Source organism: Columba livia, chromosome 3 (genome assembly GCF_036013475.1).
Source record: "Columba livia isolate bColLiv1 breed racing homer chromosome 3, bColLiv1.pat.W.v2, whole genome shotgun sequence".
Lineage (NCBI taxonomy): Eukaryota > Metazoa > Chordata > Aves > Columbiformes > Columbidae > Columba > Columba livia.
In genome coordinates, this window is record NC_088604.1 from 101851751 (window position 1) to 101876491 (window position 24741).

Consider the following 24741-nt stretch of genomic DNA (forward strand, 5'->3'; position numbering starts at 1 on the left):
TAGAGTATCAGAGCTGAAGTCAGTGATGGTATTTGGCAAAGAATAGCAACACATGGGATGTGGTGACTCATTACAGCGGAGGGGAGGAACCAAAGCCACTGCCGAGAGGAAGTTTATTCACCCGTAACCACCTTCTCTGGAGGGGATGTCACCATGGTATCACAACACCGGGCCATACACAGCACAGTATCTCTCATCTGCTGTTTGGAATCAGGTGTCTCCTCCTTGCATAAAAATGTGTGGAAAAATAATGAATTGAATAGGATTAATTTAGAAAATCAGATGCATGGTTTTCCCATGCTGGCATCCACTCTACTGTACGTGGGTTGTCACAGCCTCATGTTTCTAACCAGAAAACCTCCTGGAGGCCCATGGTGTTAAAATAAATACATTTAGTAGCTGTTAATCTGTGCCTATGAGTGTTTTAAAATAATGACGTGTCTGAGATTGGCCAAACGTACATTTTTCCTTTGACTCCATACTCTTGCATGAGCTGTGCAGTGACCAGAGGAACGTAAGTGACCTTCCACTTACAGCCCTCCAGGCGCTCCATGGGGGTGGTTTGCTTGTCTCTGCTCTTCAGAATAGCCAGTTTTAAGCCCTTATGGCTGTTTATGCTTGCCTTCCAATTAAATTTTTTTGCAACATTCTTATTTATAGCTGGAGATGAGGTAAAGGCAGAGTTGGATGTATCGAAATAAGAAGTAAAACGATGATAGCAGCATAAAGGAAGCGTGACAGGAAAGATAGTACTTCTTGTAGATATAAATAAACTTGCATCTGTATAATATTCCCTTTTCTGGTAACCTTATTCTGCCTACTGTATTGTACATTTACAAAAATTCTCCGTGATTAACCCAGCCTGGATAACTCCTTTAAAATTCTTCATATAAGTAACCTGTCTGTTAGCCTCCTCTTGGACTTGCCTTCTCTGTCAAAGGAAAGTCACTGTAAAGAGCCTTACAAAAGTGCCGGTTCTTATAATTAAGGCTGTTAAAGACCATGCTCAGGCTTACTTAGCACAGGCTAAAACTCCAGGTATTATTACAAGATCTGTTCTCATCCAGGCTTTGAATTATCAGGTCCACTTTTAGTGATGACTGTTCAGAAAGGGAGAGATGATATCTTGACTGTGGAGTGCTTTAAAATGTGGAAACCAAAGGGTGGTGTGTCTCTGATATATGCTGCGTCTGCCTTTTAACCTCAAGAAGATCTTGCCCAGAGTTGTTGGCGTTAAGATCTATGTGTGTCTGTGTCCTGGTTTTGGCTGGAGTAGAGTTAATTTTCTTTCTAGTGTCTGTGTTTTGGATTTAGTTTGAGAATAATATTTATAGTACACTGATGTTTTGGTTGTTGCTGGGTAGTCAAGAAATTTTTCGGCTTCCCAAGCTCTACAAGGTGCACAAGAAGCTGGGAGGGAGCGCAGACTGGACGGCTGACCCAAGCTGGCCAAAGGGGTGTTCCTTACCACACTTCTTCCTTCTGCTCAGTGTATAAGCTGGAGTTGGTCCTAGGGCACAAATACCACTGCTTGGGAATGAACAGGTTATTGGGGCTGCGGGTGGTGAGCAATTGCATTGTGCATCACTTGTTTTGTACATTCTACTATCATTATGATTATTTTCTCTTCCTCTGCTATCCTATTAAACTATTCTTATCTCAAACCACAAGGGTTTTTTTCGCTTTCTGATTCTCTACCTGATCCCATTTCGGGGGGAGGGGATGAGCAAGTGGCTGCGTGGTCCTATTTGCCAGCTGGGGTTAAACCATGACAGTCTGGCTCCAAATTCTCCTTAGAAATCTGCATAAAGTTCAATAGAAAGATTTCTGCAGCAAAGTTGCTGTTTCTTTGTCTTCATGTCTGCCTTGATGGGACAGCTAGAAAGTAAAGGAAATTATTTATAAACTCTGCTTATGGGACTAGAGATCCTCTGGAGGGAGTTTCGCAGAATCACAGAATGTTAGGGATTGGAAGGGACCTCAGAAGATCATCTAGTCCAATCCCTCTGCCAGAGCAGGAACACCCAGATGAGGTTACACAGGAAGGTGTCCAGGTGGGTTTTGAATGTCTCCAAACAAGGAGACTCCACAATCTCCCTGGGCAGCCTGTTCCAGTGCTCTGGCACCCTCACTGAGAAGAAGTTTCTTCTCATGTTTAAGTGTAACCTCTTGTGTTCCGGTTTGTACCCGTTACCCCTTGTCTTACCATTGGTTGTCACCGAGAAGAGCCTGGCTCCATCCTCATGACACTCACCCTTTACATATTTATAAACATTACTGAGGTCACCCCTCAGTCTCTTCTTCTCCAAACTAGACTCAGCTCCCTCAGCCTTTCCTCATACGGGAGATGCTCCACTCCCTTAATCATCTTGGTGTCTGTGCGCTGGACTCTCTCAAGCAATTCCTTGTCCTTCTTGAACTGAGGCACCCAGAACTCTTCCTTGAACTTTGGTGCTTCTTATCTACAGGGGAAATCTCACTCAAAGATGTATTATAGCATTAAAGGGTGTATTCTCTTAATCCAGATCCCTAAGCAGCTTTGTGACCAAGACTTCCTCAGTTATTGCAGTTGTGTGGAGTTGTTCACTTATTCTTTCAGTGCTACTCTCTGCCTGCCCAGCCTCTGCCTTGTTTATGGAATAGAAATACTAATATTTCTTTGGAAGAGTGGTGGGACAGCTGCTCTCTGAGTCAGACTTGCTACTGATTGAAATCAGCACAGTTTTTCTGAGGGTAGTAACACCAATGTCAAATACTCTGGGAATTTCTTGGGGCGGTCAGGTTTGCCTGGTTGTGTAAGGCTGCGCAATGTGAACTCTGCTTTATTCTGCAGATTGAGCAATTGAGAGGAAAAACACCTCCACAGCTGACTGCAAACAAGGGGCATAGGACATGCGTCCAGCTGTTTCCACCCACCTGACGGAGCATGCACAAAGTGCCTTCAGCTTTGCCTGCAGCTTCGTTGTAGAGGCCAGGAGCTCTATGGCTTTATCCAGCTGTGCCTTAGGACCAGCAGAGCTGCGCTGACCAGGCTGGGTTGCTCTCTTTCTGGGTTTATCTAATCTAGTCTGAATGAGGGCATGGATCTGCCTAGCCATGGCAAGGCATCCTAGAAGTCTAGGTAAGCGTACCGGTACTGGTTTTAGCCTAGCTAGTGTAGGTCTGAGATGCCAGGGACTCACTTCACCTCTGAGTTGTGCATGTCAGTCTGTAAAAGCCTTGCAGAGCCTGGAGTGTGCATTGGGGTTGTTGTGCTGCTCTGACAGGCACCCATCTGCAGGTTATCAATTATGTGACCTATGTGCTGAGACCAGTTAACCTGATAATTTATATATCGGTGACTCGTCTCAAGCCTGTTCCCAGTATTCAAGATGCTTTCAGGTTGCTCTTTGTTACAAGTCTCACCAAGGCTTGCTAATTTTTCCCAGGTGTGAATTATTGTTCTGCTGGAGGGACAGCAGCACAGTGGGGAGAACAAAGATCCCCTCTCTTTTTCTTCTTTTAGGATTTTGTTGGTCTTGTAAGGAGCCTGTGGCTCCTGGATACTAGAAGAGGAATGACTGGAGGGAAAGCCAAGGGTATTGTCCACCCCTGTGCAGTGCTGGAGTGTGGATGGAGAGTGCTCAGGTCTCCTGCAGTGTGTGCTGGTCCAGTGCACACATACATTTACATCCATCTCCTTTTCCCACACTGCCTCTGACATATGATACTTCTACTGCCAAAATACAGAGCAACCCACCACTTTCTGGACCCAGAAGAGGCCTGTCACAAGCTGTGACCTCCTTTAACACACTAAGGCGACAGAAAGACTGTTTTGTCTGGGTTAATGAATTGACTTGCTGTGCGATGAGTGCCAGTGGGAGAAAAACAAGCTAAGGAGGAAGGAATGGATGCAATATAATATTAATTCAGAGGTGTAGATATATAATACCAGTATGGTATTAATTCAGCCCGACGCACAAAAGCCCCAGTCAAAGTGCCAGGGCTGTTTTCTAGCAGGTAGTTACATCTTGGACTTTAGGAAGCCAAACTCTTGTCCAGAAACTACCTGTTTGTGAGACTTAATAAAAACAGGATCCTCAGTACAGAAGGAGTCTCTGGGCAGTCTCTCCCAGGTGATTACCATGCTATTGGGTTTGTTTGAAGACTTCTTTGGTCACCAAACAAACAAAAAACAAAAAAACCCCAAACAAAAACCACTTTGTGCAGGCAAGCTGTGTATGGGAGAGCACAGATCTAAGCTGAAGCCCTGTTGTTGCCTTTTGACAGAAGGGTTTATTTGCAGAGCTCTTTAATGTCCTCCTCTGTAATGAGAACTTCTATGAAGGGTAACTGCTAAAGCCCTCACTTGGCTGGGGGCAGAGGATCACACTGTTAATTGTAGATTAGCCCATCTAAGAATGTCTCTTAGTATCTTCTGACCCCAATCTCTTTCCCAGCAAGCACAATTGCTGCGCTTGGCGGTACCTCTGAGTGCACCAGGGCCCCAGTGGGTGTGCGGCTCCCAGGGAGGATGGTCTCGATGCCACAAAGGAGGCTGTAAGAAGAATGTTTTGCAGGGTGAGGTGGATGTGCTGTCACAGAGGAGGGAGGTGAACATCCTCATTGCTTCGTAATCTCTCACAGGGGAATCGCAAGATGACTTTCCTGTTTGAAAAACTTCTCTGACATGACGATTTCTCCATTGCAGTACAAGCAGCCAGAGGCAGGGCTGAAGGGAAAGTTTTATGTTCGATTATTCCCCTCTAGGTCATGAAATAGTAAAAGCATCTCAGGTTTTGAAATTATTCTGCCATTTCATGTCTTCCACCTTTCATGAGATGCGAAAAGGGCCATGGGACAAATGTCATTCATATAGCTGCTGCTGGGTCTCAGCTATGAAAAGTGATGAGCAGGCTGGAGGGAGTTGCAGGTTCCTCGTGTTCCTCCTAGTGTTAGCTGAGCAGTGCTGGGTCTGAGCCTGAGAGTGATAAGGTGCTGCTTCTCCCTGAGATTTTCTCCCAGTTGCCCATTCAGACCCCAGATTCTCACCTGTGAGCTTTTGACCCTTTTCCTATAGGAGAGAGCTGGCTATATAGAGGCAGCTGCTTTGCTGGCTTCTGACTTGCTGTGGGTGGCTCATGCTTCTTGAACCTACAGCCCTGCATACGCTGCGGGATGACTGTGGGATTTAATGTGTAATACCAATTTTCCTATGTTCACAAAGCAAGGCAACAACAGATCTGGTAATGCTAACAAGAAGTAACATGTTGAGTAGTGGGAGTCAGGGGATCACCTAGGTCTTTAAATCCATAATCAACTTGTAGAAGGCTGCAGAAGACCCATGGCTGAGCAGAAAGGTAACCACTCTCTTAAAGTAACACTGGTTTCTGAAAATAATTACAGAAAATAGAAGTAATGTTTATATAGTTGTGGTCTCCTCCTCCCTCTGCTTCGTAGGAGAAGGTGTGGAAAAATACTGTCCAGACAGCCTGTGTCCTGGAGCTCTGGTGTGCAGTCTTGGTGTATGTTGGCTCCATCCCAGGAAGGGCGAAGAGGTGTGTGGGGCTGGGGAACAGTGCCTGCCTTCAGACCTCTCCTGGCTCTCTGATGACCAGCACCAGAGATGGGATGTGGGACTAAATAGAGAGGCCTCTAGCAGGAGCCTCCAGAGGTATATAAGGTGAAAGGAGTTCCTATTTGGTAGGAGTCTGGCAAGAGACCTTAAAAGAAGTTTGCCCATTGGGTAGTTCTCTGGATGGCAAATCAACAGGCATTTATTAAGCATGGAGGAGAGAAAAGAAAACAGGCTATGCTTGAGAAAACACTGATCTTCTGAGAAAAACCTGTACACCTGAATACCTATGTATGCCCATAGGCCTGGCTGTTTGCCTTTTCCCCATGCTGCTTCCTAACCTGTAAACGCTCAATTGAATATTAAGTTTTCTTCCACATAGTCCCAGCATGGGTGATAACTGTGCTGGTAGATCACAGAAAGCCTGCTTTTACTTTTTTTTGTTACTTTGGTCTCGAGGAAACACAAAACTTGCCTGAAAGTGGGATGTCTATGTGTGCATGCATTTGGCTTCCCTTGCAGGTAAAGTAATGGGAGGGACCATCTCATCGCAGCTCTATTAGTTATTGTTATTAGTTATAATGCACAATCCCTATGCAGTACAAACCCTAAAGAATAAAGTTTGAATAAGTAACTTTTTTTTTTTCCTTTACAGGGGACTGTTGGCTCTTGGCTGCTATTGCCTCTCTAACCCTGAATGAAGAAATTCTGGCCCGTGTCGTTCCCAAAGACCAGAGCTTCCAGGATGAATATGCAGGAATTTTCCACTTCCAGGTAGGTGAAAAACAGGCCCTTGTCTTTCCCCCAGTGCTGTTGGCCAGGAGCTGGTGTGGCTGGCCATGTCTATGTGTGGGGTGTTTCTTGGAACACTCAGAGTGGCATCAAAGAGCCAGGCAGAAAAATGGAGAAATCCAAGAAGGGTGATGGTGGTGAAGGAGGAGAACCACTAGCTAAAGAGCTGGGAGCAGGGGCTGTCTTTGTGGTCCTTCCTTCACTGGCAGATCCATCTGAGGACATGCATCCCTCAACAGGATGGGTGAAGCTGACTGTGAGGGGGATTGCTTTTCCTCCAGGAAATTGGTGTTAACAGATCAGTGTCCTGGTGGTGTGAGTGCACATCATGGGGTGGTGACGGGGAGTTTGTTCTCTCTTTCCAGTTCTGGCAGTACGGGGAGTGGGTGGACGTCGTGGTGGATGACAGGCTGCCCACCAAGAATGGGGAGCTGCTCTTCGTGCACTCGGCGGAGGGCAGCGAGTTTTGGAGTGCGCTGCTGGAGAAGGCCTATGCCAAGTGAGTTGAGGCCAGGGTGGCCCTGCTAGGGCAAGGGAGACTGCTTTCACCCCCCTCAAATCTCTTCATGCCTCTGCTTCCTTGCAGCATCCTTAGCTGTGCTGATACTGCACCTATAAAATGTCAGCCTAATTATTACCATTTGAAACTTCTAGGGTATTGCTGCTGCTTGACCGCTTCTATGGCTGCTTCAGTAAAGCTTTGCTGTCAGGTCCTTAAGACCAGTAGCCAAAAGTACTGGCTTTGCTGCTAGCCAGGAAAAATAGTTCTTGTATCTCAAGGCAAGGCTGTTCCTGGAGTACTGTCTTTTGTCACCTGGGCTTGGGAAGCTCCATTTCATGTGCCCTACGCACCGGTGAGGGCTTGCAGCAGCAGTGCTTCAGCATGCAAAGCATGCCAGTCCACGTGCCCAGGTCTCTGTTCAAGGTGAAGATGGTCAAATTTGAATTTCCAGTTTTGGTCAGGGAGGAATTCTGCCATCTAACATTACTGTTTTTGATTGTCTTAAGAAACTGAGCTGATTTGGATCAGCTGAAAATTAGACCCATAATTGTTAAAGGAGTTAAAAGACTGGGTGGAAATAGAGAGGCAAATTGTTGGGCCTTGATTTTTTTAATATTATTTTTTCTTCAAATAGTGTCCATGATTTTTGTCATTGATATGACAGAACCTGCAATCTGTATACTTGATCATATAATATTTTATGCTGGGACTTTGCCAGTACAGAGGTCTAAGAAGCAAAGCTGAATGGGAGATGGTGCATTCATAGCTGCTGTGGTGCTGTTGAAAGCATAAATGCTGTGGCAGTTGGGGAACTGAATCCTTCTCTCCAAGAGAAGGAGACAATAGGGAACCTGATGGTTGTGTGTGTGACAAGAGGAAAATACGGAGACTGATGGTTGTGTGTGTTTGTCCCCTTTCATGCAGGCTGAACGGCTCGTACGAGTCTCTCTCTGGTGGCACCACCACTGAAGGTTTCGAGGACTTCACTGGTGGTATTGCAGAATGGTATGAGCTGCAGAAGGCACCACCCAACCTCTTCAGAATAATTCAGAAGGCACTTCAGAAAGGCTCTCTCCTTGGCTGCTCCATTGACGTGAGTTAGTGGGCCTGTTTCTGGACACTCGGCTCTTGCTGTGCACGCAGGCAGCTGGGGGATGTACCTGTGCTCCATGCACAGGAGGTGCACAAAGGATGCTGGTCCCCTCTGCCCCCACTTTTCTGCTCTCCTTTTGACCCCAGAGAGTGAGATAGGCATGTTCTCTTCTGGGGTATTATGTCTCAAAATAGGTTGAAATCAAAATAGGTTAACTTCATGCATAAAAGCTTGATGTCTCTCGTGTTTTTCTTCCTTGAGACTTAAAGATTTTGCTGTTCCATAGGTTCATGGCAACAAACCACACAGGGAACTCATTAAGGGTCCTGATATATACCTTTGTTCTTAAGAAAGCCTGTAGCTTAGCCGCAGGTTGGTAGAGGCTGAGCAGGTTTGGACAGGAAGTTGCTGCTAATGGCTTTGGTTTCAGATGCTCAGAGGTGGCAAACTCCATCCTTGACACAGCCTGTTTGTCACAACAATTGAGCCAAAATGTTCCCCAAAAATATGGGCTTTGTTCTTGAAGCAGGGAGGCTCGGACTGTTGCTAGACCCTTAAAAGGTTTTATGGGAAAACATGTTGCGAAAAGCTGAACCTCCACCAGAAGGAAAAGAGGAGCTTTGGCCCTCTTTTCTGCAAGGATTCAACATTGCTTTAGTTTTACTGAAATGAGTCTAAGTGCTGTTATTGTGATAATCACCCTACTCCCAAAGGAGATTACATCTTAGTTATGTCTAAAGGGGAGGTAAACTGTTTACAAGGACCGTGTCCATAATATAAACTGAAATGTTTCCTCTCATTTTTTAAGTTAAATCAGAGTCACAGGAGAGGAAAGCTTCGCAGCAGGAAAAGTACTTGGTTAACATCACTGTGCAACTTTGCAGCTCTTTCAAGGACTTTTTTACTAGTTTGCATTTAGATAAGAATCTGACATCTGGATTTTTGCCCCAGAATGGTACAAATCTCATTGAGGAGTGGGGAAAAGTAAATATATTCTTTTGTTGGTAAGTGCTGACACTTTCTATATTATAAGCTAATTATTAGTGAGTTTAGCCTTTGAAAAAATCCTGTAAAATCTTCTCTTCCATCAGAGAAATAGTAACGCAGAAGTTACGCATTACATGGAGAGTGTACTGTGGGCAGTAAGAGGGCATGAACTGACAGCAGGAATCCTGCTTGATCCCACCCTGCCGGTCTTTTAAGCTTCAGATATGCTTGTTTAAAGATCATGCACTTTCTGAAATGGTAGGAAGGCAACGGTAAACATATGTTTCATAAAGGCTTAAGTGTCTTTAGAGCAAGATGTCGAGCAGTCACTTTCTAGCAAGAACTGTTTTTTCTCTGCAGTATTGATAGGCCAGACTGCTCGAGTGGCCCTGAAACAGTGAGAGGGTGATAGGCCTTCAGGTCATAGAATCATAGAAGAGTTTGGGTTGGAAGGGACCTTCAAATCTCATCTAGTCCAACCCCCCTGCCATAAGCAGGGACATCTTCAACCAGATCAGATTGCTCAGAGCCCCGTCCAGCCTGGCCTGGAATGTCTTCAGGGATGGGGCATCTGCCACTTCTCTGGGCAACGTGGGCGAGTGTTTCACCACCCTCATTGCAAAACATTTCTTGCTCACGTCTAACCTGAGTCTCCCCCTCCTTTAGTTTAAAACCATTACCCCTTGTCCTGTTGCAACGGGCCCTGCTAAAAAATCTGTCCCTATCTTTTGTATAGGCTCATTTTGAGTACTGAAAGGCTGCAATAAAGTCTCCCTGAAGCCTTCCTTCTCCAGGCTCAACAACCCCAACTCTCTCAGCCTGTCCTCACAGCAGAGCTGTTCCAGCCCTCCGATCGTTTTTGTGTCCCTCCTCTGGCCCCACTCCAACAGGTCCATGTCTTTCCTGTAATGAGGGCTCCAGAGCTGGACGCAGGACTCCCGGTGGGAGCAGATATGAATGGCATTCAAAGTGCAGCCTTTTCCTTTGATCTCCTGCGTGGCAGGTCTGAGGGTGGTGGTGCTGGGGAAAGGTGACCTCTCCCACCCCACTGCAGAGCCAAAGGGGGTGTTTTGACCCAAAAGCAAAGCACTGGGGCTTATTGGATCTACGTATGATCCCCGGTGATACCTGGGCAGCCTCAGGCCAGTGATCCCTTGTGTTCCTCCTGGTACCTTGAGAACAAGGAGCTCATTGTATGTTCCCTTTGTATAGTGTTTGGAGATGCACAAGAGGGGATGTACCACGTGGAGTGTTTTGGAGCCAGGAGGGAGCTTTGCTGCAGTGCAGGGCTTCTGGCATGCATCCCACGCCACAAACGTGGGCCCTAGGGGGCTCTAGCACTGCTACACATGCTGCATCCCCTCTCTCTGCTCTGCCACACAGATCACTCTCATTTTCTCTGTGCAGCAGCTAAACCACCCCTGCAGCCTCCCAACAAGATTAAAGCTCCGTTGGAGGGGGAAGCTTTGCTCTGTTGGATCCCCTTCCACGGGGGTGGCCATGCTCATCGATTTTCTCTGCTCCTCCAGATCACCAGTGCAGCGGAGACGGAGGCAGTCACTTCCCAAAAGCTGGTGAAGGGACACGCGTATTCAGTCACCGGGGCAGAGGAGGTAGGTGAACTTTCCCAAAGGGGTGAAATGCAGCGAGATTTGCATGTAGCCCTTCCCAAGCTGCGGCAACCACAAAGGCAGCTTCAAATTGACAAATTCTTCGGTCTCATCCATTTTGTTAAATCAGGTTTTGAGTCACTTCTTTCTAAAGAAATACTGAATTGGTGTGTTTTGGGTAAACACAAACTTGACTTCTTGGGGGTTTGACCAAAAAAAACCCTGTTTTTTCCATGAGCAGGGCGGTGGGAAGCTCTATGCAGATGGCACACTACCCTCCTGGTGAACAGGTGCCTGAAAACATTTCTGTGTAGCAGGCAGCACTGTACCTGAAATGCACAGCAAGATGTGTGAGAGACGTGGGCCAAGCAAAACAAAAACAAGTTATTGTCCCTTAAATGCAGAACAGCAACTTTTAGCAGGGCACGGTGCTGCAATGTAAGGTGCCTGTCCAAGAGCAGGTGACTGGCGAAGGTAAGGCAAGTGAAAACAGAAGAAGCAGATCATGGTGTCCTTCCAGGTGTGTAATGGACTTTCAGTCACTTCACCAATAATTGTTTCTGAAACAATTTCTGAAACTTTAGAGTGAGGCATAGAGAGCTGCTGATGTGCTACGCTGAGGTGGAGGCTGCTATCAGGCAGATTTACGTGTGTGCATTTGGTTGTCCTCTTGCAGCAAAAAGCAGCAAAGGGGAAGTTTAACCATAATGCACAAACAGGCATGACTTAGCTAAGCTTTTCCTTTGGAAATCTCTGCAGCCTTTGTAAGGATAGTTTATTTCAGGCACTGGAGCATCACCTCTGGACTCTGTACTGCTGCTGCTCTGTGCAGCTTTCTTGCCTTTGGGCTCTAGCAGTGCACCAGCTCCTTCCTCAAATTAGTGCCATGTGTTCCCCATAAATACTGGGCGTTCCCACTGAAACTTGTACAATTTTGCTTGGCCTCTGTGTGCACAGAGATCAGCAGATAACAAGCCAGAGCCTCAGCACAGCACGAAGAGGGGCTGATGCTGCTGCACTGCGGGGCATTCACGTGGTCAAAGGGCTTGTGGCCAGACTGAGTGTCCCATCTCTTGTAACAGGCTCATCTTATTTGCAGGTGAAGTGAAAAAAGGCATTTGAACGTGAAAAGGCAGTTTATATATAGATGACAACTTTAGAGAAATATCCCTTTGTGTAATACCTGCTTTTTAGCAGGCCTGTAGCAGCTTTACATTCCATTTGCTTGAAATTCTGTCATAGGTATTTTTCTTAGCAGCACAAACTAGACATTTTGCTTATCATGAGGTTTGATTTGTGCATGCTATAAACCTTCTCTGGACAACCTTGGGTACATGGAACTCTTTCAAAATATTTTGGACCAGATGGGTACATGTTTGTGTATATACATTGTCCTGCATAGCACCAAGATACTTGCTCTTTCATATTCTTTAATTCCCGTAGGAAAGGTGGAAGGCAGAGCAGTGCTGAGTCGCTGGGTAACTCTTCATACATTTCTGATCCCATCAGGTGAACTTCCGAGGAACAGTGCAGAAGCTGATCAGAATCCGAAATCCCTGGGGGGAAGTGGAGTGGACTGGGAAATGGAATGACAAGTGAGTTGATGGCTTGTGTGTTGCATATAGGCTTTCACTGGAGGGGTTCAATCATATTTCCACTGTCATCTGTCTTCTGCCTACCTCAAATTCCTTTGTAAGTCACATCTGGATGTGATGTTTGCTCTCTTTCAAAGAAGCATCCCATTGCTGTCATCTCCCATGTGGGCATTGCTTCATGCAAACACATGCCTTTGTGTAAGATGTGTAAGATGTGTAAGATTTGGCTGGTGATTCCTAGAAGCCTCTCTGTAGTTTCTGCTTATTTAACAGCCTGGATTCAGTGGTGAGCGTCTGAAAACTTATTTTCTAATAAGGCTTTAAAAATCCATTTCTCTTGTTAGCAATGAAAACTGGATTTAACTCACTTCTGTGTCTGGCCAGTATTTATCCTGAGTCTTGCTTTTTCTAAAATAAAGCTCCATTTCAGTCAAGTCATTAGCACTTTTCTGCAAATGAAACCTCTGTTTCTGATCCTTACCTTGGATATTTAAGAAGTGAGATATTGGATATCCCAGGTCCATGAATTTTAATTCTGCTATGATTTGAGAGCCCTGGAGCTGCTATCACAGAATCATAGAATGTCGTGAGTTGGAAGGGACCCACAAGGGACCCACAAGGACCATCGAGTCCAACTCCTGTCCCTGCACAGGACAACCCCACAGTTCACACCATGTGTCTGAGGGTGTTGTCCAGTCTCTTCTTGAACACTGTCAGGCTTGGGGCCGTGACACCTCCAGCACCCTCTGGGTGAAGAACCTTTTCCTGATGTCCAACCTAAACTTCCCCTGGTACATCTTCCTGCCATTCCCTCGGGTATCAGCTAGATATTGTGGAGTTGCGTGGAACTGTAAGAAAGTGAAATCATTATGCCAGAACAGCTACATTAGGGTTTAACCTTTACTGTACCCTGTAGTTGATGTGGGATTGTTTTTCAGCTGTCCAAACTGGAGTGGTGTTGATCCTGAGGTGCGGGAGCAGCTGACTAGGAGACATGAAGATGGGGAATTTTGGTAAGTAGCGCTGGACTTCCATTCAGCCTGAAGGGAATGTATACTCTGCTTTTTTTCATACAAAGTAACCTCTCCCAGTACACACTCCATGATGAGTGAGCAAATTCACCCCAAATCCTAGTGCTAAATGGCAGTGGGAGAGAGTGAGGCTAGACGAGGTGATTGCATTGAAGGCCTGTCCATTCTCAGGAAACGTTGCCTGTGGCATTGCCTCCCACAGGATGGCGTACAATGACTTCTTGAGACATTACTCCCGCCTGGAGATCTGCAACCTGACGCCAGATACCCTGGCAAGCGACAGGTACAAGAAGTGGAGCCTGATGAAGCTGGATGGGAACTGGAGGCGTGGAGCCACTGCAGGGGGGTGCAGGAATTACCCAAGTAAGAGCACATGGTCACCACTGGGATGGAAAAACCCTTTATACATGTCTGCTTGGACTTTCTCTGGGAACTGGTTCGGGGTGACCTATGGAAGAAGATGTACCTGGGGTATCTGGGACTGACATCCAAAAACTGCAGGTTTTGGGAAATGTGGCTTCCGATGAGTGTCTAGTTGTGGGTGTAAAGGCAGGGAGGGGAGTATTAGGTTTCCTTCCTGCAGCTGATTTTGGAAATCAGAGCAGCATCTGTCCTAGCTGACATGTATATATCAACACGGCTGCTTTCAGCCTCTGAACAGTTTGCACAAATCTGCTTCCCAGACACTTTCTGGACAAATCCACAGTATTTAATCAAGCTGGAGGAAGAAGATGAGGATCCTGATGATCCTGAGAGAGGCTGCACTTTCATCATTGGCCTGATTCAGAAGCACCGGCGGAAGCAGAGGAAGATGGGAGAGGACATGCACACCATTGGCTTTGCGATTTATGAGGCAAGTAAGGCAGTACAGGTGCACAGGAGGAAAACTCACCCTGTAAATGGGGTAGTGCAGTTCTCAGACTGGGCTTTTTGTCAAAACTCAACCAGGTTGAGTCAGACAACAGCTACAGCCAGGAAATTCCCTTAGATATTTAGAAAATTACCCTTCACAAAAACAGTGGTCAAGTACAGAGACAGGTGCTTGGAGGGATGCATGGAATCTGCATTCCTGGAGATATCCAAACCTAGGCTGGACAAAGTCTTGAGCAATGTCATTAATTTTGATATTGGCCTTGTTCTGAGTAGGGCGTTGGACCAAATGACCTACAGAGGTCCCTTCCTACCTATAATATTCTGTGCGTCTAATTGATGAGCAGAAAAAGTATTTAAAAATAAACGTGCAGAACTCCAGTCTGACCTTTGCTTGTCAGGCTGAGGTGAAAAGCAGCAGAATGAGAGCAGCCATGGTAGGGAGCTAACCTGGGGAGCAGAACCATCCAAAACGCCTGTAAAACTTGTTCTACTGAATAAAGGGTCAAAGACGTGTCTATGGTAACTCCTTAAGCAGGACATTTTGTTCTGAGCTGCAAAGCAGCGATTCTTAACTGGCAGTGAAAATAAGAATAATGGTCTTGGCTGCTGATTGCTCTGTATCCATAAGCAAGATGTGCAACTGCTTGCCTTCTCAATATCCCAGCTTTGGAAAAGCTCATCCAAGAGCCTGGTCCCTGTAGTCAAATAAGATTTAAAGCAAAGTTAGGTCCCCAGAACCCATAAGGAAACGGAGAACTGCATTATTGTCTTGCTCAGCCCTTGCCTCCTCTCCTGATGGTGGAGAGGTCAGAGGTTCAGGATGGTGAAAGAGAAGATGGGAAGAAATAGTGGAGAAACTGAGTCTAGAAAAAACATGATAGGGCACAGGGTAGAGTCAGCAGGAAACCACAACCAGCCTGGCTGTGTCTGTGCTGGCCCAGGTGAGCCCCACCGGCCTCTGGGATGGAGCTGGGAGCAGAGCCAGTGGTTGGGTGACATGGGCTCAGCGTTCACCTTCCCCCTTGAGCTGGGTGTTTATTTTTCAAGAGTATGGATGTGCCTACTAACCAACAGTGAAAAGTAGCCATGGAGCTGCCAGTCAGCAAGCCAATAACTCTCTCCTTTTCTCCTTGCAGGTGCCCCCAGAGGTATGTACCATGCATTGGTGCTCAACGTGCAGAGTTGGGCCTGAATGGCTTGTGGGAAGAAATGGTTCAGAGGATCCTCCTTTGCTGCAGGACACTATTGACTGTGCAGAGTCCAAAGTTAGAGGTCATTTGTTCTGGAAGAGGCTTTGAGCCCATGTCACGTTTTCAGGGCGTCTTGCATTGGGATGAGAGCTCCTTGTACTGCAGAAACCCATCAGAGCTGCTCTTACACGGGTCTTCTCCCAGCCCAGCCCCACACCTGCTTCCCCAGAGCACAGCTGCTTTTCTGAGGTTTGCACAGAGTTCATGTTTGACACACAACTGATACTCCAAGGACGTGCTAATTTTCATTTCCCTAAGCACAGTCTTTATCAGTTTCTCTCCATTTCTGCCTGCAGGTAGCTAACAGGATGCCCTGGGGACCAGAGAGGGCTGTGCAATGCAGCGATGCTTGTGCGATACGAGACGGCTGCAGACACCTCTGAGCTGTTGCTGCTCATTATGGTTGGACTCAATGATCCTGAGGGTCTCTTCCAACCAAAATGATTCTATGATTTCTCAGAGGAACAAGTGAGATTGAGCAAAATTCTGGGGTAACCCCATTACAGGGCGTACAGTACCTGTGGGGGTGCCTGCAGAGCAGCTGGGGCCCCTCACAGCTCCCCAGGCCACGCTCAAACCAGCTGCTGCCACACAAAATGGGGTTTCATCAGGAGAGGCAATGGTGCTACTTGTTAATTGCATTTTTTATGTACCTTTTGAGTGCCTTACCAGTACTCTGTCAGCCACTTAGCTCTCACCCTAGCAGTCCAAAATCCTGATTTTCAAAAAAGAGACTCTAACTACAGTCCTTCTTTTCCCCAAAAGATGGAATTTTATCCCCCCCCATGGAAGCAGGTCTGACAGGTTTTGCATTCTTAAAAATCCGGGAGGATGGGAAGGGAGAGATTTTTGAACTGTGCATCTTCCTGATGTTTGCTTCTAGACCCAAGCTAGCCCACCTGCAAAACCTGCACAGAAGAGTTTGTTGTGAAAGATGTTACACTCCAAATAGGCTTTTGTAAGTTGTAACGTTTATTTCCTTCTTGGAGCCCTCCATAAGAGGCCTCTCTGCCTTACAGCAGCTTGACTTCAGAAGCAGAGCAGGGCTGCGGTCCCCTGGTGGCACCAGCTCTGGGGACCAGAGGGACATCTGTCCTTAGCCATCTTGCTTAGAAGAAAAATAGTTGGTGGAAGAATTTGCCAGATGTCTTCACAAACTGTCCATCGTCTGCAACATATAAGCATGACCCAAATGATTTATTGAGGTGATCTGTAAAATACGTTTGCACCCACAGCTCAGGAATACTGTGGTGGGATGCACCCACCTCCCTCCTCTTTTCTCTTTTGCTTCTGTTGAATGGACTTCTTTTCCATACAGAGCTAGTTGTCATCTCTATTATATTTTTAATTTGTGAATGCCATTGCGTGCAAACTGTGGGGTTTTTTCCTTCTTTCTTTGTTTCTCGTAAGTTTTCTGGCCAGACGAATATTCATCTGAGCAAAAACTTTTTCCTGACCAACAAAGCGAGAGAAAGATCGAACACCTTCATCAACCTCCGAGAAGTGCTGAACCGATTCAAGCTCCCTGCAGGAGAATATATCATTGTACCCTCAACCTTCGAACCCAACAAGAATGGGGATTTCTGTCTGAGAGTCTTCTCTGAAAAAAATGCAAACTCCACGTATGTAGTTTTTTCGTAACTCTGTAAGAGCGCTATGGGCACGTGGGCACCCTCTGGTCCTTCTCGTGGGTGTGGAAGGATGGAGCAGCACAGGGTGGGGTACCGGCGGATCTTGTTTGTCCCTGGGTTCCCCATTTGCAACTGAGGAAAGTTTGAGTGAACTTAGCAGGAAGGAATGGTAGAATAATGGTAACAATGACAATGACAATGACAATAATAATAATAATAATAATAATAATAATAATAATATAATAGCATTACATATTAATGCTCTTTATTGATATAATAATTTTATGTTAACATAATGAAATTATTTGTATAGTTGATATTAATATAATATGCTATATTAATATATATTACTATAATACTAATGTAGTGAACTGTTATTGTTATTATTGCCAGCCCTACCTGGGCAGACATGTTCTGTTATTGGGCTGTAGGCAGCTGGGTTGGTCTGTGGAGAGAAGCAAGCCCCAGCAAGCAGCAGGCTGGGCTCCCTGTGTGGGACACAGAACTGCATGTGCTTTTGGCTGCCTGGGAACACACTGATCGCAAGGATTGATCCTCACACCTTTTAAATTAGGCTGGAAAAAAATTCTAGATACTTGCTCAACCAAACAATACCTTTGATGAAATTAAAGTGGGTTTTAATGGAACTGGCTCAAACCACACTTTTAACTGCGAAAAAATTTAGACATGTCGCATCTTAAAGGGCAGCTGGGCTAAGGCCTTGCGAAGTGGTGTGGGATCTTCTATACTGAGCTCCCTCATTCAGAGCAAGCAAAAACCTTTCTACTGGTCTGTGATCGTTTGTTGCATGTTTCTGTAGCAACAAGCAAACTGGGACGTCAGTTGTGTGACAGCACAGTCAGCTTTTGATGGGCCCTTTGTGCTTATACACCCTCCGTAGGTGTGATGCTCCCACAGCAGCTGGGGGACAGTGTGAAACACTTCATGCACTCTGGCACATCCAAATGACTTCAAGGCTCCCACTTTTTGCAGTTTTAAAAGAAAAAAAGAGAATTAAAGTTACTAGATAAAGCTTGATTTGCACCTGAGAGCCTGGTCTTGGGCTGGGGTCTGTAGGCAGTAGCACCAAGTGACTCAAAGGGTCATATCTGACCCAGAATCCTATCTGTGGCTCTGCAGAACATTGCACAGTTTATAATGTGTTTTGAAACTCTTGTTGCTGTAGCTGGCAAAATACTGTTCTCGCTGGTGGGTACGCAGTGTGTGGTTCATTAATCCCATAACTGTTGAACACATCGTTATTCTCATCATTTAAAGCATCTCTCTTTAACTGAGACTTGAAGCAAGGGCATCAGAAAAGTGACTTGTTTTGGTTTTAATTTCAATTTCTTTATCTTTCTAGGGTTATAGATGATGAAATTGAGGCCGATTTTGAAGAGGTATATCTTAAATATTTTAAATTGAGATCATTTAGTCATCAGTAAGTGGAGTTGGAGTGCCTGTTCCCTGTGCAGGGCAGCATTTTTCTATAGGCGTTAGCAAGAACTGTCACCGCACTTTGGAAACAGATCTTTCAATGTCTATAGTTGAACGTCCAGCAAACACAAACATCATAAATAATCACGGAAACACATGTTATCCTTTATCCAGAGTGGTGAGCTTGGGCTTCTCAGGTAGAGGAGATCATGTGCTCTCTGCAGAGGTGACAATGGAAAATTCCCTTTGTTTTCCAGGAATCTGGGAGTGCAGCCCTTTAGCTACAGGGGTGTTTTTGCACGTGATATTGTTTCTATAAGTAGTGGCTCAACATATGTTTAGTCTTGCTGCAGATGTTTTGCCTACTAATGCAACTATCACCCTATTATGTTTTCTTTTTTGCCAAGATGAGAACTTTTTGATTTATTTTAATGAAGACAGCTAGTCTAATGGTAGAGAGAAAGTAGAAAGAAGTTCTGAATTTGGTTGTGATCTTTTTTTAATACAATAATTAAAAAAAAAAAAAAGCCATTGCAGAAATGTTCAGTTCCTGCAGTATTTGCAACACCAGCATTTTGAGGCACCCTGAAAATAAAACTCATTAAAATCAAAGTGAAAGCACTCTGTGCCTTTAACTTTGCCACTTAAATTGTGTTTCACTATGGGCAAGGAAATGTATTAACTCCTTCTCGGGCAGAAAAGTTCCTCCTTTCCATGTTCTCTGTTTCTCTCTTCTAGACTGACATCAGTGAAGACGACATTGAACCCAACTTTAAAAAGCTTTTTGCACAGCTAGCAGGAAGTGTAAGTTTTTGGGCTTTTGTTTGTTTGGTTTCTTTAAGGACTTACTGGTAGTGTGTGTGAGTGGGCAAGAGAGATGCTTTTTCCCCCAGCAAGGAGTTTAATTCCTGTGCTGAGTCAAATCTCGAGCATGTGCCTAATTGTGTGTGCAAAAATCTGCGTAGTTACCCATCTGCTCACACAACAGATTTCTAAGTGTTCCTGTTCTCTTCGATTGACTTTTATCTCTGCAGGTCCCTAATTCTGTCCTTCAGGTGGAGGATTTGGTGTCTGTGCACATGGGTCTCTCTGGTAGACAGTTAGGGCTGGGCTGGGCCTTCTCCCCAGGCTGCTCTCGCCTGCCCCAGGGTTCAGACAGACCCACAGCCCGGCCTGCCAATGCACAGCAGGGCTGCGCTACTGGGAACCGCTGGTGCTACTGGGAATGGCTGTGGGGAGAGCTTGCCACTCGTGTTTCTATCCAAGAGAAACTAGAGCTCCAGGGGATGCTTGAGTTGGGCCAAATGACACAAAGGAGTCAGAGGCTGTTTTTGAGATGGTGTCTGAGGCTCCCAGAGAGAGGGATAGAAAGGAATAGAATAGTGATGGATAGGATAGGATAGGATAGGATAGGATAGGATAGGATAGGATAGGAATAGAAATGGAACAGAATGGAATGGAATAGAATAGAATAGGAATAGACTAGATTAGGGGTGGAATGGAGTAGAATGGAATGGAGTGGAACAGAATAGAATAGAGTAGAGTAGAATAGAATAGAATAGAATAGAATAGAATAGAATAGAATAGAATAGAATAGAATAGAATAGAATAGAATAGAATAGAATAGAATAGAATAGAATAGAATATGTCATGGAATGGGAATGGAATAGAATAGAATGCAAATGCAATGGGAATATGAAGAATAGAATATTTCAGTTGTTTTCCTCTTTTCCACAGGATGCAGAGATCTCTGCCTTCGAACTGCGCAACATCTTGAATAAAGTCATGGCTAAACGTAAGTACCTTCCTCCAGCTGTGCCTTTCCGTGGCCACGAGCAGGTTTCCAGCACAGCCATGAGAGCACAGACTGCAGCGCTGACCTGGGCAGAGTCAAACCTCTGGGCTCTGCCCCAGACCTCGGCTTGGCTCTCCACACTGCCAAGGCCAGATGCTGTCTCTGCTCTTTTGGGAGGCTGTGCCTGTGCTGAAGGTGTGTTTCACAGGACATGTGCTTTGGCAGGGTGCACATGGGTGCCTTTTATCCCAGCGGCTGCTACTGGGAATTGGCTGCCAGGAAGAGGGATGGATTTGATTAATGCTTGATAATAATCAAGAGAAGGTATTGCTGTTACTTTAATATTGAACCACTCAGGATTCAAACAGCAGCCCAGCTAATGGTCTGGAGTGTCCAGTTAGCAGTGGTGTATTGCTGGTTACCAAGCTTGATTTGATGTTCTTCCCTTGCATGAAGCTACCTACCACTGAAGTCCATGTTGTCCACAAAAGTCCACCCTTGTCTTTGCAGACAGACAAGGGCAGGAAAGCTTTACCTCTGTTTCTTGCTTCTGTAGCACACCTACAAACTAGACCAGCTGGGCTGTTTGCTTGAGGAAACATCACAGCTAACTTTTACCCCAAGTCTCTTTATCAGGAAATCAAAGAGGGATGTTTATTAGTATCCATTTGCCTGCTTCACTGCTGTGTCCCCCTCATGCAAAACAAGGACCATCCTCTGAACATTTCCCAAGAGCTCTGTCATTCTTGCCTGTGTGTCCTCCCACCTGAAGCTCTTCCCCACTGCCCACACCTCTAAGTGAACATTGCCTCCCACTCTGCTGGATGCAAAGGAGATGGCTGAAGCCATAGTTTACATCAGGGTGGGGGGTACCTTAGCAACATCAGGCAACCATTTCCCATCCAGCATTTGAGGGAATTGTAGAAATATCTTCACGCAGTTATCTTGACCACAGCTCCACAGGCACCACATCCTCCACAGTCTGCCTTGCACCAGGTACTTGCTGGATCCCAAAGGCTTTGGATGACATGAATAAACCCCAGAGCAGGAGGCAGCATCCCCTGCTACTCGCTGCACTCACCTGACCCAGGCTGTGGCAGCAATGCAGCTGGACTCCCCTTCCCAGGGCAGGATTTAAGCAGGCAGTGAATTGCCATTGAGTAACCAGCAGGTGTAGGTCACAAACAAGGTACAACACTAAAGTACACGTCACATAGAAGCAAAAAAAAAAAGAACCCACACCAAAATGAAAAAGCCATATTGCCAGTTGCAAAAGAAGCCACCAATGACACAGAAGCAAATAGAGGCTAAGGTGTACACACTGGTAACAGAGCTCACGAGCAATTTAGGAAGGTGCCGTGGTACAGCATGCAATGATAATCCTGTCTTTTGCTCTTGCTTTGCAGGCCAAGATATTAAATCTGATGGCTTTAGTATTGAGACATGCAAAATAATGGTTGACCTGTTAGATGTATCCTTTAAGGCTGTTCCCTTGACTATATTCTTCTGCCAGTGCTGGTGTAGGTGATCTGCTGCCTTTGCAGTGGCAGGTCCATACTGAGGTACAAGTGACTCCTGAGGGGGAAAAGCTGTTTTATACCGTGGGTACCCTGAATAAAAATGGTAGTTCTTGCTGTTGCTGCTGACTGTGGCTTATGCATTCTCCCAGGCAGCAGGGAAAACCCATTTTCAGACAGGAAGACCTGCTTTGAAGTCTCCACAGCTCTTGCATGGTCTGATGCAGCTGGGGACAAAGTGGAGTTTGTGCTGGGAAAAGGCACCTGGCTCTCAGCATGGATTCTCCTTAGCCTTGAATCCTTCATCTGCACTTTTGCCCTGCTAAGAATAAGGGCAAAGGTTTAGGATGAAGGATTCAAGGCTAAGAATAGTTGTGTTCAGTTCCTCTGCTGTGGGAGTTGAATTACATAGGCAGAAAAAGGGAAAATTACCAAAATGGAGTGAAGCTCTGCTATAATTTGGTGTAAAATATGACATTCTCTAGGGACTTCTTACTGGTTTTTTTTGGGAGTGATGCAATGACCAGGTTCTTTTGTTAGCTGTATGTGCAAATACTTAAGTTCTCCAAATAACAGGCTTGATTGTGGCTTTTCCTATTTATACTCCAGACTTAGGACTCATGCTGCTATAACTGTAGGTGTTGAACAAACGATGCAGCACAAAATGACATAATCTTGGCCATTTTGTACACCTGTTGAAAAGCCAGAAGGTGCAGAAAGAGCTGGTGAAATGATCACGGTTTAGATGAATAAATCACCTTATTGATTTAGAAAGACAATAATTCTTGGACAACAGCTGTGTATTCAACAGGTTGAGTCCTTCGGAGAGGAGTTAATGTTTTTTTAAGTATTAAGTCACAACTGCTCATGTAAGTAAACCCAGCACAGGGAGGGGAAACGTTTTTTCTTCCTTCCCAAGAGCTTGCCTTAACTAAAGAAGAATGATGGGAGTGGTAAACTGGGACTGAAGGAATTCCACACCCTCTGGACAAAGATTCAGAAATACCAGGTAAGACTCAACCTTTTGTCAGAACATGCAATCGAATGTAGAGGTGATGGAGTGATGGTAGACACATTTGTTTCGGCCAGCTTATACAATCACACTTCCAAAAGCAGGCACTCTTGCTTCAGCTCATGATGTATTTGTGGCCTTAGTCCCTCAGATTTTGTCCCTTGGAGTCCAGGGGTGTGACTGCTGGTTCTTCAGGCACTCAGACAAAGGGATGAAGAAGAGGTTGCCACCCTCCTGCCTTTCTCTCAGAGGGGTTTTTGCTTTAACTCGCATCCAAATATGTTTAGCCTTCCCAGTTAACAGTGCAAGTTTAATGTCAGTCTTGCTGCTTGCTTTGAGAGCGATAGTGCCATTTTGCACGGGTGTTCTCTGGAATCTGTATCTGCTCCGGATACTGCATTCAAAAGACTTTACAAAGCTGCTTTTAGACAAACTTGGAGAGAAGTACCTGGTCCTTCAGATTAACGCGTGCAAACGCTCCTAAGCAACCTGCAGGCTGCATTGCAAAATGCAAAACTTCCAATGAAAGCCAAAGCATGTTCTGAAATATTGGCACATTTTGACTTTGAGCTTTGTGTCCTGCAGAAAGTTTACAGGGAAATTGATGTGGATCGATCTGGTACCATGAATTCGTATGAGATGAGGAGAGCGCTGGAAGCAGCAGGTATTTATTTCCGTCTCTCTTTAGGATTATAGCAGTTTCAGACTAGGTTGACAGATGCTTACTAGTTGCCTGTGTATCACTTACAAGCTGAAAAAATCCTGTATTCTCAGACCTGAAAGGCCTTGGTTTAATTTAGATGCCTAGCCTGGGCTCTTGTCTTTGTGTAGCAGTGCCTCGCCACGAAGGCACTAGAAGCAGCTCAAATGAATACCAGGTTTGCAGTTATTTTCTTTAGTGACCAGCTTCTGGAGAAGCACAAATAACTGCAACAACCTGGTAGCATACCAGCATATTGTTGTCTTTCAGTGAGTCTCTCTGGTGTATATGGGATTGGCGTAAGCTGGTGAAACTGGGATACTGTGATCCGGGGAATGGAAGTGGCTTAAGCAAGGGGTGATGCTCACAAGAGCATTAGAAGTAGAATCAGTTGCTCCTGCAACCACTGAAAAGCAAATCTGAGTTTTGATGTTAAGTGAGGGGGATATCTCAAAGCTGTATGATCCCAAATTAGCTTACCTTCCGGAGCAAATTTAATGTCCACATTTGGGCTCTCTAGAGCTTCCCCCTCCTGTCACCAATGCTTCATCTCAGGTCTCAGTGGGCCCAGTCTGGCCACCTGGGGAAGGACCACAAACTGAAGCAGGTGGCCATGTCCCCTAGGAAACAGGAGTACAGGTGTGGGAGCACACATGTGACCTAGTCACAGCTCTTCATCTCTCCATGTACAGAAGGGGTTGTTGGGAGTTTCCAAAATGGATAAATAATCTTAAAATTTGAGAATTTAAGTAGCTAATTGGATTTCTGGCAGTGCAGAAGGTTGGGGGTTTTTTGTTGGAGATTTTTGCTTTTTTTTTTCTTTCTTTTCTTTTTTTAAAGGCTTGATGTTGTACTTTTAGGGTTCAAGTTGAACTGCAAGTTACATCAAGTCATTGTGGCTCGCTTTGCTGATGAAGACCTCATAATTGACTTTGATAACTTTGTCCGGTGTTTGATTCGGCTGGAAACCCTGTTCAGTGAGTACACGCTTGATAACTAGACAGACTCTCTTGCTTTCTGATTTCAAGTCCAGAACAAGTTATTCAGAAAAATTTGTACTAGAACTGAGGTGTCTACAAAACTGAGCTATGGAATAAATCTGGCAACCCAGTCTGTACACTCCTCCTTGATCTAGGAACCAGCCTTTTAGGCCAAACTGCTGAACCAGGACCAGTCTTCCATGCAAATAACTAAATGCTCATTAAAAACAAACAAACAAACAAACACCTCTAGATTGACAAATACTGTTAATGTTACAGATTGAGCCATTAAAAATGTCCAGTCTTAGTCTTGCACACAAGCAGGCAGTAACTTCAGAGTGGCCCTATCTGGTTTGTCGTGTAGACTGTTGCCAAATTTTAG

The 24741-nt window shown here is 45.4% G+C and overlaps 1 protein-coding gene across 1 annotated transcript in view; it reads left to right on the forward strand.

Moving 5' to 3' along the window:
* Window positions 1-24741, forward strand: part of CAPN2 (calpain 2) — a 30695-nt gene that overhangs the window by 4413 nt on the left and 1541 nt on the right. Inside the window, exons 3-19 of the mRNA XM_005511486.3 lie at window positions 6210-6328; window positions 6712-6845; window positions 7773-7941; window positions 10458-10541; window positions 12048-12133; window positions 13072-13146; window positions 13367-13527; window positions 13848-14017; window positions 15174-15185; window positions 16698-16909; window positions 18282-18318; window positions 19094-19159; window positions 20093-20150; window positions 21557-21621; window positions 22608-22676; window positions 23265-23343; window positions 24240-24356. Of these exons, the coding sequence (XP_005511543.2) occupies window positions 6210-6328; window positions 6712-6845; window positions 7773-7941; window positions 10458-10541; window positions 12048-12133; window positions 13072-13146; window positions 13367-13527; window positions 13848-14017; window positions 15174-15185; window positions 16698-16909; window positions 18282-18318; window positions 19094-19159; window positions 20093-20150; window positions 21557-21621; window positions 22608-22676; window positions 23265-23343; window positions 24240-24356 (1713 nt within the window). The remainder of the gene's footprint in view (window positions 1-6209; window positions 6329-6711; window positions 6846-7772; window positions 7942-10457; window positions 10542-12047; window positions 12134-13071; window positions 13147-13366; window positions 13528-13847; window positions 14018-15173; window positions 15186-16697; window positions 16910-18281; window positions 18319-19093; window positions 19160-20092; window positions 20151-21556; window positions 21622-22607; window positions 22677-23264; window positions 23344-24239; window positions 24357-24741) is intronic.